Source organism: Polypterus senegalus, chromosome 11 (genome assembly GCF_016835505.1).
Source record: "Polypterus senegalus isolate Bchr_013 chromosome 11, ASM1683550v1, whole genome shotgun sequence".
Lineage (NCBI taxonomy): Eukaryota > Metazoa > Chordata > Cladistia > Polypteriformes > Polypteridae > Polypterus > Polypterus senegalus.
Genome location: NC_053164.1, coordinates 67363034 through 67380045, shown reverse-complemented (window position 1 = coordinate 67380045; position 17012 = coordinate 67363034). Strand labels below are relative to the sequence as shown.

The window sequence follows — 17012 nt, the reverse complement described above, 5'->3', positions numbered from 1 at the left end:
TGGTGTAGAAAATAAACTTCACTGTTGCGGCTTTCAGTTAAACATTTCTTTCTCAAATAGGTAGACTGTCAGCCGACTGTAAATTCGTACTGTATGCCTACCTACTATTATCTGGTTTGAATATTTGCTAAAGTAAATTAATAAGGTATATCAATACTGTTGATAATTCCTTCAGTGGCTTTGCTTTTTGTATCTCATCCCATATTTTTCATGTTGGACATCACGTATATTTTTTTATCATATAGTCTATGCTTAATTTGTTCTTCTTTTAATATACTTAGCAAAAAGCATCTGAAATTGTTTGTCTCATTATAGATGAAAAATATCTTATTTATTTGGCTAATAGTCATCACTAGACATCAGTATTACAATTACAATATTGCTGTAATTATCTGTTTGCGTTTTTCCAACAATTAAGATTATTTTACTAATAAACGTGCTTTTCTGTATGATTTTGCTCAGTTTTTCTGTAGCTGAAATTGTCTTCAGACAATGAAAACCAAAATAAAGTCATTCCCCTTTTTAAGATTTTTTTTAAGCAACTCAAGTGTAAAAAGCACATTGTCATAATGAGATGTGTATCCTGAGATACTACAATTAAACTTCCTAGAAGGCATCACTGCAAACTGTGCAGTTTTGCTTAATTTACTAATTTTGGAATATTCAATAAATAATTGATCACAGAACACCTAAGAACTCTCAGGCACAGCTTTGCATGCTTTTTGTAACCACTCTGTTTGTACACCACATAACAGAACAGAGGGTCAGATAAATTGTTATTGCTACAATGTTATTACAAAGTATTTTTCACAATTAAAACTTATTTTCCTTTACATTCATTCATAACCTCCATAGCATCTGTTCATCCATCTCCTTGCCTATAGTTTAATGTTCATTCAATTGTCATTCTGTTTCACTGAGAGGATCATATTTAGTGTGTGTTTCTTTATCTTTTACCACCTCTGAACTTGTTTTACTGTTCAATGTCCCTTACAGGGTGACCGAGGCTTTGATGGTTTGCCTGGACTGCCTGGTGACAAAGGACACAGAGTAAGTACTTCCACACTTGTTTAATTTATTAGGAAATCCTTAATATTATGAATGTACAATCAATTTTGTATGACTTTGTAACCATTTTATAAAGGCTAATGATAAGAAATTATATAAGCAAACTGATATATAAGTTGACTTGACCACTCTCCAAATTTATTTGTGCAACTGTCAAGCTACAGTCCCATGGTTTGGGCTCCAGTTTGTTGTCATGAGCATTTGACCTGCTGGCTGATCTGCTGCTAATGTGTGCAATGGTATTAAAAACTGTAGCCTGTTACACCTGGACAGTCTGTGTGAGGGAAATTATTTCTTATGTAATGTTTTGTAGTTTTATATACATTCTTATATCAATTTTACATATTTGTATATTCAATCAAATAAATACATTTTAAGAACAAAGGATCTCCGTCACCCTTTCCCAAAGGTGGTGTAGGCCTCAGCTTCATGTCTCTCTCTAATGGATCTGCTGAGTGAATAAATAAATAAACATAATTAATTTTTTGCGGATGTTATTTCAGTTATTTAAAAGATATCCACAACATTTGACAATGGCCATTCCAAAACACATTATCTTTCCTCACCTCAAACTTTGGTCTCTCTGAATTTGTTAATCATTTCAACACCGGGTAATTAATATGGATGCTGCGCTTAATGTTATGCTAGTGTGGATTACTGTCTCAAAATTAATTAATTTCAATTAAAAAATTGAACAAAATTTTATGGAAATATTTTTGTTTATCAAAATGTGATCTTATCATCTTTCCATGAATTCAAAGCAACAGTTTGACCGGGAATTTAAACCTGGGTCCATCAAGTTGTGACAGAGTGTAGTGGTAACTAGTATTTCTAAGTTTTCTTTATAACTATAAGTATTTTAAACAAGCGTAATAAAACCTGGAAAACTAATTTTCAGAAAATTACAAAATAAAAGCTGTATGGTATTATTGTTGCTTACTTTGCATTTGAAGGCAGACATAGTTACAGATCTAGTGTTTCTCTTAACTATAACTAGTAAAATCTTTAATTTCTGTGTTTGTTTGCTGTAGGGAGAACCTGGAGCATCAGGACCACCTGGAGGTCCTGGAGAGGATGGAGAAAGGGTGAGTTTAGACTTCAGGAAATATATTTGTTAAGAAGCTCTTTTGTTATCATCTAGAATGAATTTTAAGCACCTACTGAGTCTCATATAACTGCATTAATACCTACAGTACATTAATCACTCGGTGTGTCTAGTGCCTTCATTATGAGTAATATCAGAATTATGAAAATGACAGACCAATCATTCAATTAACCAAATTGGCACTTATGATAATATGAAAGATCAAATTAATCAATCAGTAATCCAAACATAGGCGTGAAATATACAGAAGGATAGCTTTTTCAGTACATAAAAATATATAGAAAGGTTTAGGTAAGAAATCAATAGAAATGAACAAATAAGCATTATAAAGATGACAATATCAAAAATCATGTAAAACAGCAAATTACTCCTGTTTTAGATGGTGATGTCTATTTAGTGCGCCCATTTTCAACCAACACGCATTTTTAAGCTTTGTAGTAGTTTTAAGCTTTCATGAAATAGAGGTGTTGGGTGACTAATAAAAGCCAAATCAGTTTGTCTGATTTTTGATAAAACAATAAGTTTGAAAACATGCCTCTTCACTCTCTGTTTTACTCTCTTGAATAGATTAGAAGTAGCATGCATACTAAACAGTGATGACCTGCCTGTAACTGTAGGCTTTGAATGCATTGCTAAAGACTGATTTAATTCAAAGTATAAGCATCTCTCAAATGGACACACATTAAATCTTGTGTTGAAACTCCACTAATATTAATCTCCATTGTGACTTAACTGACTACACTCTTCACTTTGCTTCTGGAAAAGTAAAAAAAAGTTCTCAAAAGTTGGTCATTTACTGGCAGAAATGTAGATTTGAATACAGGAAGCAGGAATCATGGGTGAATGTTTGTAGATGATCATTATACTTTAATTTCATTGAATTGTGTGATAATAGATAGATAGATAGATAGATAGATAGATAGATAGATAGATAGATAGATAGATAGATAGATAGATAGATAGATAGATAGATAGATAGATAGATAGATAGATACTTTATTAATCCCAGGGGAAATTCATATTAGGGTAGTCATGTTATTTCAGGAGCTACATTTAATTTATATGTTTATGGTGCTGCTGGTTAACAGATTTGTAAAATGGTGTCAGTGCTTTTAATTAACCAATCAGCACAATTCATCACCTAAGCCCCACTCACTAAAAAAACACCATGAGCTACAAATAGCAAGTGTTTTAGTGGTGTAAATGTTACATAAGTTCCTGAGTTTGAATGATCCCTGGTTCCTGTGGTGGGAAACTCAGATGCAGCTGGTACAGACTTGTCGATACATTTTAAACACTGTGACTTTTCTCTAGAATTGCTTTAAGATTGAGGATTTGGGGGCAGCTGCTCCTATGATTACCTCTTTCCTCTTCCCCAAGAGACAGGACCTATGGTGCATATCATTGTGTGGGGTTCCAAAGCCTACAATTGCTGCTTATTAGGACCAGTATGACCACACAACAATATGCTGAGGAGGTCCTTGTACCCATTATCCAGCCTTTCACGACAGGCCTACTTATTGCCAAACAGGACAGTATGTGAAGATAAACAGCCTTAATTTCAGCATGAATGCCATCATGACTTTACCAACTTACCCTGGTCAATAAAATGTCAGAACTTGTTTTCAACAGCATGTGTGTGTGTGTTCACATGAGCTGAGATACGAACTAAAGTCCACTCTGCACATTTCCCAGCACTTTGCTTCCCTGAAGAAGCATTTGTACAATGCCCAGCTGGATACTCCACTGAACTCTTTTTTAGGACCCCTTGTTACTAAACATGCCTAATCTCGGGTGTTTACTTAATGTTAACAACCCACATGTCTGAGCAAGGCCCTTAACCTGCAATTGATTCATCCTGGGTATGACGTTAATCTGCATCCAACCCTGCAAGCAGGTCCTCCAATTTACATGGAAAACTTGGGGGTTGGTGGCAGGATTGGCACTCCAGCCAACTCATACTGTTCCAGTGTGGTGCTGAGGTGTCACCCGTTGCACTGCTGCACTCACATCTCAATCTGGGTAGTCTGCCATGTGATGGGTGTGGAAATGCGCTGTAATGAGCACATGCTCCTATGTGTGGCTTCTTTCACCTCTAAAAATGTTTCCTTTTTCCCCGCATCTGTCATTATTCTTTTACTTTTGCATCACTTGTTATGTACAGCATTTATGGTTCAAACTAAAAACCAGGGAAAACCAGAGCTTTCTGGGGACTATTTTTTTTTTAATTATTATTTTTATAATCTCCCCCAGCATGCTCTGGGTCTTTCTCTAGGTTTCATTCCAGAGAGCCAGGTCTGATATGGCTTTTTGATAAAACAGAGCATATTGGCTGAATACTTATTATACATCTTAATTTTCTATTCCAACATGTGTATTGTTTTCTTATACAGGTAAAATATGTTGTAAAAATGTTTACCTGATGCAAACATAACACATAATGTACATTCTGCAAAAGATGTAAGTGAAAAACTATTGACAGTTCATTTAATAAATCTGGTTGCAGTTTGTGGAGCTAGATCCATAATGACTATTATTTTTGTTTGCTGTTTCTCTTATATTTGCCAGTTAAAGCTCCTATAACACCCATGAGAAATCTGCAGTCTGACAGAAAGTGAATCAGATCAAAGAAATCAGACATATTGATAAAACAATTTAATAGTCAAGCGATTGATTCCCTCATTTTTTATGTAAAGAGAGATATTTTGGTATACTGTAAATGACAGATACGCATATTTTCCTGCTAAGGAAGAAAATTCTGAATTGAAAAGTAAAAGATAAAGCCGAAGCTCTAAGAGGGTTTTACAATACAAAAAGAGAATGAAGAAGATTAAGAGGAGAATTCAATGAATGAGGAGAAAACAAAGTATCAGAGCACTCAGACTAAAAAGAACTAAAATGGTTATGAGTTGCCACCTTCCTATGATAATGAACAATATCATAAAGAAAAAGAAGTCTTCATGATAAAAAATGAATTTGATCACCTTCTTTCTTACCTCCATCCTCCATCAAAATGATGGTATACAATCCAGAAATCACTGGGCTTCTGCTTTTTCCATGTGATTATTAATATAAAAGCAGTGAGAAGAAACATCCATGGATCCGTTTTCTAAACACAGGTGGCAGGGCACCAGTCCATCAAAGGGCACACTCATTCACACACCAGCATTCAATCATACTGGGCTAATTTTAAGTTTCCAGTTTATCAAGAGGAGCAGTCACACATTGTTATGAAAGCCAAATTAGAGCAAAAAAAAAAATAATAGCAATCCTTGTGTTAAGCACTGAAGGCCAGTAGGTTGGACATCAAGTAAATGGCAGTTTTTATTAAATTTTCCCACTTGAGAATTCATTTTTTGTTTCAAACAGTTAATATCTCAATAATAGAGAATATGCTGAGCCAATTTGGAGAACATTAAGGAATCTAAAGGCTTTGCAGCGGTAATTTCAATTAAGTTGCGGGTGTAATAAAAAGGTGGATATTTATCACAATTTCTGATCAAAAGTAAGAATGAACTGAAGATGCAGTGCAGGGGCTGTAGTTGGGCTGATGAGGGTTGGTTGATCTTGTTGATTTTCTTTCAGAGGTATAAATGTTAAATTACAAAGAGAAATGTTCTGTCAAGTTAGGCGTATCCTGTTGTTCCCATCTCTGGGAATCTCTGCTTTTCCTCTCCATAACTGTGCATTTATCCCAAATTCTCTGGATGGACTGCAAAGGTTCAAGGATATGTAGGATACCTCTGGTTACTTAGCTTGTTTTGGGGAAAAATCACACACATACCATATTAAAAAAGTTTGAGGACAGACATTCTACCACATCCTCTGAACTGCTTTACTCCCTAGAATCATGATGGGACTCCAACATCAAGGAGTGCAATAGCCTCACGGGTCATCTTCACTGCCTGTGATTGCCAGCCTTCTTTACAAAGTTACAGTTAAACTGGCTGAAAGGCAAATGTCATATTTACTTTAAAATACATATCATGAGAAACTACTATTAAAATTTAAATTATATGTACATCTAAATAGCAAATGAAAATTTTTTTTTTTAGAAAACTGTTGGATGCATCTGAAAGTGAAATCCTGCCTTATGCAGACTGGATGCAATATATTAACATCATTGTAAATAAAGATCTTAATTATTCAGTAATGTAATTTTACTGGGATTATAGATAACATTTTGCCTTATTAAGAGCATGTGCATTTTTATTTGTTTTAATTTTTCTTTTTTCTGTTACAGGGAGATGATGGAGAAGTTGGACCCAGAGGACTTCCAGGTGAACCAGTGAGTCTGCCACATACTGACTTCTGCCTGATTATGCGTTTCCACCTTTACTGTTCTTTATCATCTTGTACTGTTTAGGTGTTTACTGTTGTTAATGACGCTGTTTCTCGTTTCTCATTGCCCATTAGTCTTAACGTTAACTGAAAGAGACATGGCTGCTCCTTATGGTTTTACATGCATGGTAAAACAGAATAAAGCAGATGGAGCTCATAAATGGAAATTCATACAATTTAAAGTGATACAATGACATACATATACCTGGATTTAATGCATCATTTAAAAATATGCAAGTTAATGCTGAAAATTAAAGAATATGAGTTGTAGAATACAGGAAATAACCACAGATAAGATCCCAGTCCATTACATGGAAAATCCTTCCTCATTAATATTAAACTTTTTATGTTTCTATGTAGTTTATTTTTCTGAATTTTGTTGCTATTTGTGTTTTCAATATTTTTCATTTTTATCTTAATGATGTCATTGTGTCACCATTTTATGTATTTGTTTTTTCATAGAAACATGATTTGGGGTTTCTAGATTTCATGTGCTCCACCATTTTGTACGTCTGGTCACTATGATTGGTGCTGCATGGTTGTTAGGCACATGATGTACGTGACATGTGACTACTGACATCAAGGTAGCCATCTCACATTAAGCAAGCATTAGAGCTTTATTATTTTTAAAGTGAGGAAAAAGTGGAACAACAGGATAAAAAAAAGTGCAACATTAAAAAGAGAATAAAGTCCCCATCCTATTGGTGCCCTTTAATTGTGATGACTCATGAAAGACAAGCAATCAGATAGTTTTATAAGCTCATGATTTTAATTCATGTAACTATAGGTTAGTATAAATATAGATAATAAATAAATATAGATTTATTGAAACTCTGTGTGACACAACTTTGCTTTCAACATGACTATCCTTTAGCTAAATCCCTTAAAGGAAAATTCTACACAAAAATAAAATATTTTTTTAATGTTTCTTACTTGAATATAGTTATTAGTGATGGCCAAGATAAATGTATAATCTCTTGCTTTTATGCAAAACTGAGATAACGTTTAGAAGATGAAGTTTCTTATACAACAAAGGTCTATGGTGACCAATGTTGGACAACAGCAAATGATATCAAAAAGTCCATGAAAAAATCTCACATTACGTGTGTCACATAATCCACGTCAAGTAATCCAGTCATTTGACCATAATTTCCCCAACACTTACAATAAGGTTGTTAAACAAACCATTTCCAAAAGATGCTAAAATGAATCAAGACAGAACACGCTCAAATGCAAATGAGTATCTGAATTGAAGACCTGCCTCCCCACCTCATACATTAGTAGGGAGTTCAGCCCAGTAACAGTTTATACATTGATGAACAAACGCTTAACGCAATATCAACAAAAATCGTGCAATTAGAGACATGTAAAACTAAAGATTAAGTGTTAAAGAAAAGAGTAGAATATGAATCATACTTTTTATTTCGGAGATACTTCAACAAGTAGGAGGTCAAATCAACTGTGCTGTTTCCCAAGGTCTTATGAATATAAATGTAACAATGAAAGGTGAATCAATAGTTCAAATGCCTGTTTGCGCCTGAGTCCATTTCACTTTTGTTCATGTGAACATTTTGTGGAGGTGGTTTATCTAGCATATGACTGGATGACTTCGCATATGGATCATGTGACAATATGAGTAATAGGAGTTTGTTTTCATGGGCATTTTTGAAATTGTTTGCTGTTGTCCACTATATACCCTTATTACGCCAGAATCTTTGTTATCTTCGTTCTGCATGGGATTAAAATTTTTCTCACCCATCACTACAAATGGGGTAATTAATATATAAACAATCATTTGCACATTTTTCCAGCACAATAAATTAGAAAAGTCTAATTGAACTGAATTTATATGCCCAGTTCAAACATTCTCATTTGTTCACAGCTCAAACACAAATTCCAGGATCTGTGTGACAGTGACGCTAACCACTACACCACTGTATAGACATATTAGGCCATACTATTTTAAATTAAATTTTATTTTTAAATTAATATTTTAATATTATGTTTAAAATTAAATAGTAACATTTCGGTTTAGGTACTACAAAAATGTATCCATTACTCATTTACTCTTATATCAGGAGACCTTAAGAAATGCTTCTTTGGGTCTACTGTGTATAACATTTATAAAACATCAGCAGATAGGTTATTCTTCTCTGTGCAGTGCAGCTTATTGGTACGATGATAAAATTACTTGTTATTCTGAAGTATTTACAGGTCTTATACTTAATATGTAATATCAAGAGAAATGTGTCTCAGTGAAGCCACCTCAGACCACTCCAAAGTGCGATTGTGCACAAACTCAGCTCTTGTCAATCTCTCATGATGGTTTCTCCCATGAAAGAAACTGAATGTAATGGAATAATTCACCTAAAAATTATATATTTTTTAATATGTTACAATTTTTTTATGGAGAATGGATGTAACAGCAAAAGCAAACAATATCAAAAACTTTCATGAAAAAGAATCTCAAGTTATTTGTGTAGCATAATCTATATTTCAAGTCATCTAATTGTATGCTCACTACGTGCAAAATTCATGTATTTTGAAGTCAGGGCTCTTGACCAATGAATGAGGAAAAGAGGCAGGTCTTCAATTCAAAAGCACAATAGCATGTGAAGGGGCTTCCTGTTTGTGGACTACTTTAATTTTCCAAATATACACAAATAACAATATTTTACAAAAAATACATGTGTTTTGTACATTGTGATTATATGGATGGATGATATGACACATGGATTATGTGACAAAAGTAATGTGAGCTTTTTTTAATGACTGTTTTGATAATGTTTGCTGTTGTCCAGCATTAGTCGTCATAGGCTACCATTTTATTAGAAATATTGTTATGTCCATTCTCCACAAAAGCATAAAATTAAAAAATTTTCTAGGCCATTATTAAAGATTACATGTGGTAAGTAATAAATAAAACAATATCATTTTTGGGTGGAATATTCCTTTAAAAAATCTATGAGTTTGCTATATGAAATTCGCAAACCAAATTAATTGTACAATGTAATAAAGTAATTAATATTCTCCTATATGAAAGATATGCAGAAATTAATGGCAAAATTACCATTTTAGGTTTTTACAGTAGGAAATGGTGATGACTTAGAGCGCCTGAACACTGGAACAATGGCTGTTTGAAATGATGTCTATAGAGAATGTGTGTTGTTTTTAAATATTATCATCCAAAGACAAGCTTTTAAGACTCTAAACTGGCCAGGTTTGACTAAGCTCTGTGCGTTTGTGCGAGAGAATGCAATGCCCTGGGCTGCAGTGACCATTGCTATCGCATCTCCGTCCCTAACAGTACACAAGATCTTCATATTCAAACTTGTATTGAAAAGTGAATTCAAACATGGATGAGTGATTACTGGAAACAAAATGACATTACATTTGCTGTTCGTTCATGTTTGTAATGCTACGAGATGTTATCTTTTACAAATATATACAACTTAATTTGTTTTGATAAGGAAATCATTTGTGTGTATTTTTGTATTAATTTTAAACTAAAATTTAAACTTCCACTGCTTTGAAAATCTTCATTATTCTCACATTATAGTTTTTTTAGATTGTAATGTCTTAATTTTTCTTCTTTTCCCAGTAGAACATTATAAAAGAAAACCCATACTATGTTGTGGTCTCATATTGGAATATAATTTCTATACACTATACTATTACTATTATTATTGATTGCTAATTCTGTTCTTTTGCATGGATAGGGTCCCCGTGGTTTGTTGGGGCCTAAAGGACCTCCTGGCATCCCTGGACCACCCGTGAGTATGAATCATTTATTACATGAGAAATGGTACTCAAATCAATTTAGATATATATTGTAATATTTGTTTTCTGAAGCAAAGCATTTTTATATTGCAAAGTTTGTTACATTTTATCTTCTTTGCTTCAATAAGTTGCTAATATTCATCACTATACAACATTCACATGTATTAAAAATACATTTTTTAAAGTTTGTTTTATTAGGACTAAGAAGAGCATTTTTCTCCATGTATATATACGAGATATAGATCCAGCTTTTACATTTTACACAGTTTACTCACATAGACCAAAGTTAGTACATAAGAACATAATAAATCTGACAAACGAGAGGTGATCATTCAGTCCATCAGACTAATAGCTAAGCTGTCTCAATATCTCATCCAGATATGTCTTAAAGGTTGCCAATGTTTCTGCCTTAACTGCATGTCTTAGTAGTTTGTTCCAGATTCCCACAACTCTTTGCATAAAGAAGTGCTTCCTAGCTTCATTCCTAAATGGACATTTCCTTAATCTCCTCTGGTGTCCTTAAATATGTGATTGAGATTCTGCTGGATCTATTTTACCAATGCCTTTAAGCATTTTTAAAACCTGCATTAGGTCCTCACAAATTCTCCTCAGCTCAAGACTGAACAGTTTTAATTTTCTGAGTGTGTCAGGGTACAAAATGTCTCCTCTGCACAGATTTGTGTGTTTCTATGTCTTTCTTTTAACTTGGTGACCAAGATGTAGTCTCTCTAGTGTGTTAGTCAACATAAACATCTAAATCCTTTTTTGAGGTGACTCCTCCAAGACCGTGTTTTCCATCCTTTATATATGATTGATGTTCCTTTTGCCCATGTGTATCACTTTGTACTTAGTAGCTGTTTACACGATGTTGATATTATTCCTTGATCATCCATAAGCACAGACAGAGCTGACTGTTTGTTTAACCTTCTGACCTTCTAACCTGGCAGCTGACAGCAGGCCCTCCAGTAATATGATTAAATGAAGAAGCTCACCTTTTCCATACATGTTGATCACTATTTTGTTATAAGTCAATTTTTAATTTGTGAACAGTGCTGGCAAATTGTCATTCTTTAATCTATCCAGCAGTAAAATGTTAGAAAGTAGAACAGAGTTATCGTAAATGATACAAATGTCGACCACAGAACATTCTCCTGGGCTTGTATTTTGGTCAACTGATAAAGCTCTTTCTTTTTATATTTTTCCTTGATTATACTTATTCCTTTAGCTACAACATGAGTGTTTAACAGATACACTACACTGGTGACATTTTTCTATTTTTCTTGCAGCTGCTTAAGTTTGTCCCCACTGCCATGTCCTTGTTAAAACAGCTCTAAAAAGCTTTACTCCTCTCTGGAGCTTTGCTAATAAGTGGTACAATCACTTCATAGGCTCATTGGTACTCAAAGCTATGACTTCAAAACAGTGAAGCAATCGCGTTTTTTTTAATAATATGTTTCCACAACATGAACAAATTATTAAAGATTATAAACATGATGTAGTCTTTAATGTGAAAAAATAATAATAGATTCAAACCATTTGCTCTGTACTACCTCATTAGTTTAAGAGAAAACAATAGTAAAAACTTGTTCACAAGTGACAGAAGGAGGGTACATGAGAGTGACAAGCAGACTGGAGCAGCGGAGCTGTCTCGTGCTGTGGTGCTGAAATGGACGTTGAGTCTAAAGACAAAGCTCTCGGTTTGCCGGTTGATCTAAACTCCTGTCCTCACCAAAGGTGAATTAAATACAAGCACAGGGGAGTCCACCTGTTGGGCACTTCTGCCTGACACATCTCCATGCTGGCTGCAGGGTCATCAGCTGGGAAATGCCCTCTTTCATTGATGTTTTGTTTCGTTAGTTCCTGGCACATCTCAAGACTGCAGCCCTAAGATCCTTGCTTTCCCCACACCTTATCCTTTCTTCAGAGCCAAAGCCAGTACCCTTGTTCCTCCTCCGCTAGGTCTTTTACAGACTTCTTCAGTTTGGAATTTGTGATCCCAAGGTATTTCAGGATCTGCTGGGTGGATACTCCAGTGTAGCCTCGGCACGCAACTTCCAATAGATACATATGAACCCTCCATCCTGCTTGTGAGCACACAGCTGCCAGCTCTGTGTAGTTTTCCTTCTTTCTCTCCAAGGCAGCGTGCATTACCTTATAAGCTATAGGTAATGACTGAAAGAACAAAGTCTCTGTTAAATGTATGTGTCTTCAAGGGCTAAGGATTTATTGTGGGTCAGTGACTGACATCTGAGATTTGAAATTGTGGATTCAGCAAGCTGTTAGCATTTTTGCATGATACATAGAGTAGAATAAATTTTTACAATAAGAAAAGTTTTGCATTTAAGAGGTCCTTGGCAAAGTGGTCCATAGTCCAAAATACTTTGAAAACCACTGGTTTAGATGAACTGGCAAGGAGTATTTTCAGTTATTTTTTATCATTGCCTGGCAGACTGTTTGCTTTTGTTTTTCATTTTTTTGTTGGACTAACTTATATTCTCTAAATTTATGAAGACCATGAATTCTCAGAACTGCTCCTGTTACTGTATTTTGTTGGTCTGATATATATTCTTGAGTGCTTTGTACAGTATTGTACTGTCTGGTGGTGAGCTCAGTAAAAGGTCCTATATAAAATGAAGCAGTACTGATTGCATTGGTCAGGATATTTTAAAATATGAAATTGGAAGGTTAAAATGATAAGCAACAGCCACCTTTGTATTTACGATTAAGAAAATGAACGAATAATAAATTATGTCATGGTCCAACTGGATAAATGAAAAATAAAAATTTTGTGCCCACTGACTTAAAAATGAACTGTATTCAACCAAATTGAGTCGAACCAGAAAAGCGCACATACAAATGTTATTTTATAAGGGAGTAAAGAGAATACGGAGTCAAGGAATGATTCCAAACAAGACATTGAAAGGATATATTAGTGTATCTAAAATAAGGGGGAATTCCAGAATTTAGGTCAGAGGCAAACCAATATCATAATCAGAAATTCCACAAAGTTGTAGTGCAGCCGTCTAAACAAACTGCTTAGTGCACAGAAAAAAAGCTGCAGTCCAGGTAAAATTTAGCAATTTGCCAGTGAAGAAAAGATGAGAACAAGGACAGCTGTCACATACGTTATGACAAAAGACTTCGACAAGCAGCTGTTAATTGGTTGTAGTCTTGCCAGTTACAGAGGCAAGCAAAAATGGGGTAAGCAGTTTCCATTTTGTTGTGGTGTAAACAGAGACAAGACAAAGAAAGTAAATGGATTGTTGAATGGTCAGATACACAGACAAACAGAAACTCAGGAACCTAGAGGCCTGTCCAGCTGAAAAAAAAACACTTGACAGGTCCTGCCATGGATGGATGAGAGACAAAAATGGCTTCTGCCTTGATTGATAATGGATTTGACAGATATTGAACAGAGACACTGCTCCCAGCATGACATACACAGTCATACAAAGAAAGCCTAGTCTCTACTCAGTAAGATCAGTCAGGCCAAGTCCATTAAGAGGTAAAGAAATATGACAGGGTAGTGCAACTCCTGAACCAGGGCAACAAGTCCAGTTTGACAGGAAAAAAAAACCCTGAAATTTCCTGGGACCACCTATTCCAGACGTCTAGGTCCTAAACTCCTGAAAAGCGAACCAAAACTGAAAGTGGTTTTGTTTTAAAACAAATAAACCTTCAAGGCCAAAAATACTTTTCTCCCAAAGAAGCACAATAATGTTAAGCACATTAGGAAGTGGGCAGGCTGGCACCCAGCATGGCAATACACACCCATGGCACACACTGAAGTTCAAGGTAATAAATACAAAAGTATAAATTAAACAAAGAACAGAAGGCAACATAAGCTGGAAAAAAGGAGCCAAAATAACTACATTGTGCATGAATATAATTTTCAATTAACAGAAGTAAAAAGCTTCTAAAACTAAATAAAACCGAAATGAAAACCAGGAAGCACATCATATCTCAACAAATTACCAAAGTCTTCTTCTAAAGTACGACAGCACATTATCTCTCTTGTAGGGCTTGACATTTCTTCTCTTAAGATGACTTAGCATGTGACATTTTGTCCTGTGAACATTTTCTACTGTAAACCTGCATCTTGGATTTGCAAAGAAGAGGATAGGAAGAGTGCCATTGTTCCTAATATTATAATAGTTCCTTGTTGAGTTTCTGTGCTTCATAAACATGTCTTCTTACCATGTTGTGGTGTAAACACACAGTGGATTGTTGGCCAGCTAACATTTGTCTCACATAAATACTTGGAATAAAAATGTTTACAATGTCTGTGTGTTGCAATTTTTTTTTTAAAAATGTTTTGTTTCTATTCAGGGTGTGCGTGGAAATGATGGCCCTTCTGGTCCCAAAGGAAATCTTGTAAGTTTAAAAAAAAACAAGATTAACCAACAAAATAAATGTTTGATATTTCTATTAGTTATTAAACTGAGTAAAGAGGTAATGAAAGTAGAGGTAATTTGTTTCATAGAAAATTAATTTAAACAAGATGATTTTTCTTCTTATCATTTATTCTTCTTTTAATATTGTTGTAACAGTTTGACCTCTTGGTTTTATTAACAAGATAAGGTGCAGCCAAAAGGCTGAAGACTGATGCACATTTTATTTTAATTTCGTATTAAGGGTCCACAAGGAGAACCAGGACCACCAGGACAACAAGGCACACCCGGCACTCAGGTAAGCAATGTGTCAAACAGAATTTATGCCACAGAAGACAGTGCACTCAGCAATTAATTTATTTTATTTACATTTTTAAAAGGATGAATCTGCCTACTTCTAGACAAGTAAACCTAAAAGAAAATATTTCAAATTTTGTGCTTTGTTTTTATTTTTATTCATAGGGAACACCAGGACCTCAGGGAGCAATGGGGCCTCCAGGAGAGAAGGTGAGTTTGTGTATATAAAAGTGGGCTATCTAAGCTCATATCTCCTGTCATACATTTTAATTAAGCCTCATCAATGATAGTAATACTAATATATGACTGCCTTCATGTTATTTTAACTCAGTTGTTATTTGCTCTCAGGGTCCCCAAGGAAAACCAGGATTGCCAGGAATGCCAGGTGCTGATGGACCTCCTGTGAGTATGGAGTCGGGTTCAGCCGCAGACAGTGAGTTAACTGCGCTCAAAATGTGCTGTAGGTGTAGACTTAGATTTCTGCACACTGTTACTCTTCAGAGGCAGTTCCTTACAAGACAGAAACTAAAAAAGTAAATATTGAGATGGCTTTACTAGTGTCACACACTGCTGCCTTCTCTTTTGATTTGTACCTGACTGCTTGGCAGTATGTTAGGTGCAACACGCACACCAAAACGAGATTATCCCCATTTTTGGAGAATAGGAAGGAGCAAGGACAACATGTTTATACTCTACCTTAAATAATAAAAGGGTTTCTAAGTGCTTGAGATCATTGAAGAATCATAGTAGCTGACCATTATAAATGTAACAATACTGAAATACATATCTCAATATACTGTATATACATAAACTAATAAGACGTCTGTTTGTCTGGCACCTGTGCCTGTACCTGGGCATAATGGAATCCGGTATCCACAAGAGGGTGGGAATGTGAGATGAACAAAGGCAAGTGGGTGGTAAACAATATGGCATACGTCCATTCATCTGAGTGTTGCATCATCTGGCATCCACAAGAGAGATGGCCAATGAAGAAAGTCAATAAAAAGCACAAAGAAAAGACATATTAAGTGAACTTAGGTTCATAAAGGCATGGCATGAACAAAACAGACAGATTTATTATACCATTAAACCAGTTTCAATAAACCAGCATTTTGCTCTGCTACTACAACAATAACAGAATACAGAAAACTACTCTTTGTTAGACAGAAACTCTTTATACCGATCCATTTTTTGACTCATTAGTCAATTCAGTGTCTTAGGATTCTGCTGTTTATTTTTGCATTAACAGGCAGAAAGCAGAAACAGACCTTAAATGGATACCAGCCCATAATGGACTACACCAGCATTCCTCAAATTTGGTTCTGGAGGGCTGGAAGTTTTGTTCCAATCCAACTGCTTAATTCAAAGCCAATTTTTGCTGATAATAGGACTTATTTAATTTTAGGGCTTGTTAATGTTTTCATTCAGCCACCTCACGTAAGAATATCATATAAATAATTTATTCCCCAGAAAAGATTAGTTATTCTCAGCCCTTGACTTCCATTTCTTAAGTATATTTTATTAAAACAATATTTCATGGTGAATGCACATAGGTGTAAATTGCACTAGTTCATATGGTGAACTGCTTTCTCATTGCTAATTGTCAGTTTATTAAAAAAAACAAGAAGCATTAAAAAACAGAGAGCTCAACTTCGTAAAGACTAAAATAAGCAATTAAAGGGGTGAGAATCTTAACAAACAAGTTAATGAAAGCAATTCACCAAATGTTGCTTGAGCCACAACTGCTTCAGCAGCTACCATTGGCTTCTAATTGAAAATTGGGTTGGAACAAAAACCCTGCAGTCACTGCGGCCTTCCGGGATGGAGCCTGTGGGTCCCCAGAGTGTACCTTCACTCACATACACACTCTTAGTCATTTGGACCAGGGGTCGCTAACTCCAGTCCTGGAGGACCACCGTGGCTGCAGGTTTTCATTCTAATCCTTCCTTTAATGAGTGCCCTGTTTGTGCTGCTAATTAACTTTCTATTTGAATTGAATTGCTGTTTTAAGATTTGTTCCCCTGAATTTC

At 35.1% G+C, this 17012-nt stretch overlaps 1 protein-coding gene across 6 annotated transcripts in view; it reads left to right on the top strand.

Moving 5' to 3' along the window:
• The window catches only part of col11a2 (collagen, type XI, alpha 2), a 164547-nt gene that overhangs the window by 77133 nt on the left and 70402 nt on the right, over positions 1-17012 (top strand). For all 6 annotated transcript variants that reach the window (XM_039768901.1, XM_039768899.1, XM_039768897.1 and 3 more), the window contains 8 exons: positions 997-1050; positions 2100-2153; positions 6417-6461; positions 10234-10287; positions 14624-14668; positions 14930-14983; positions 15148-15192; positions 15331-15384. In XM_039768901.1, coding sequence (XP_039624835.1) covers positions 997-1050; positions 2100-2153; positions 6417-6461; positions 10234-10287; positions 14624-14668; positions 14930-14983; positions 15148-15192; positions 15331-15384 — 405 coding nt within the window. The remainder of the gene's footprint in view (positions 1-996; positions 1051-2099; positions 2154-6416; positions 6462-10233; positions 10288-14623; positions 14669-14929; positions 14984-15147; positions 15193-15330; positions 15385-17012) is intronic.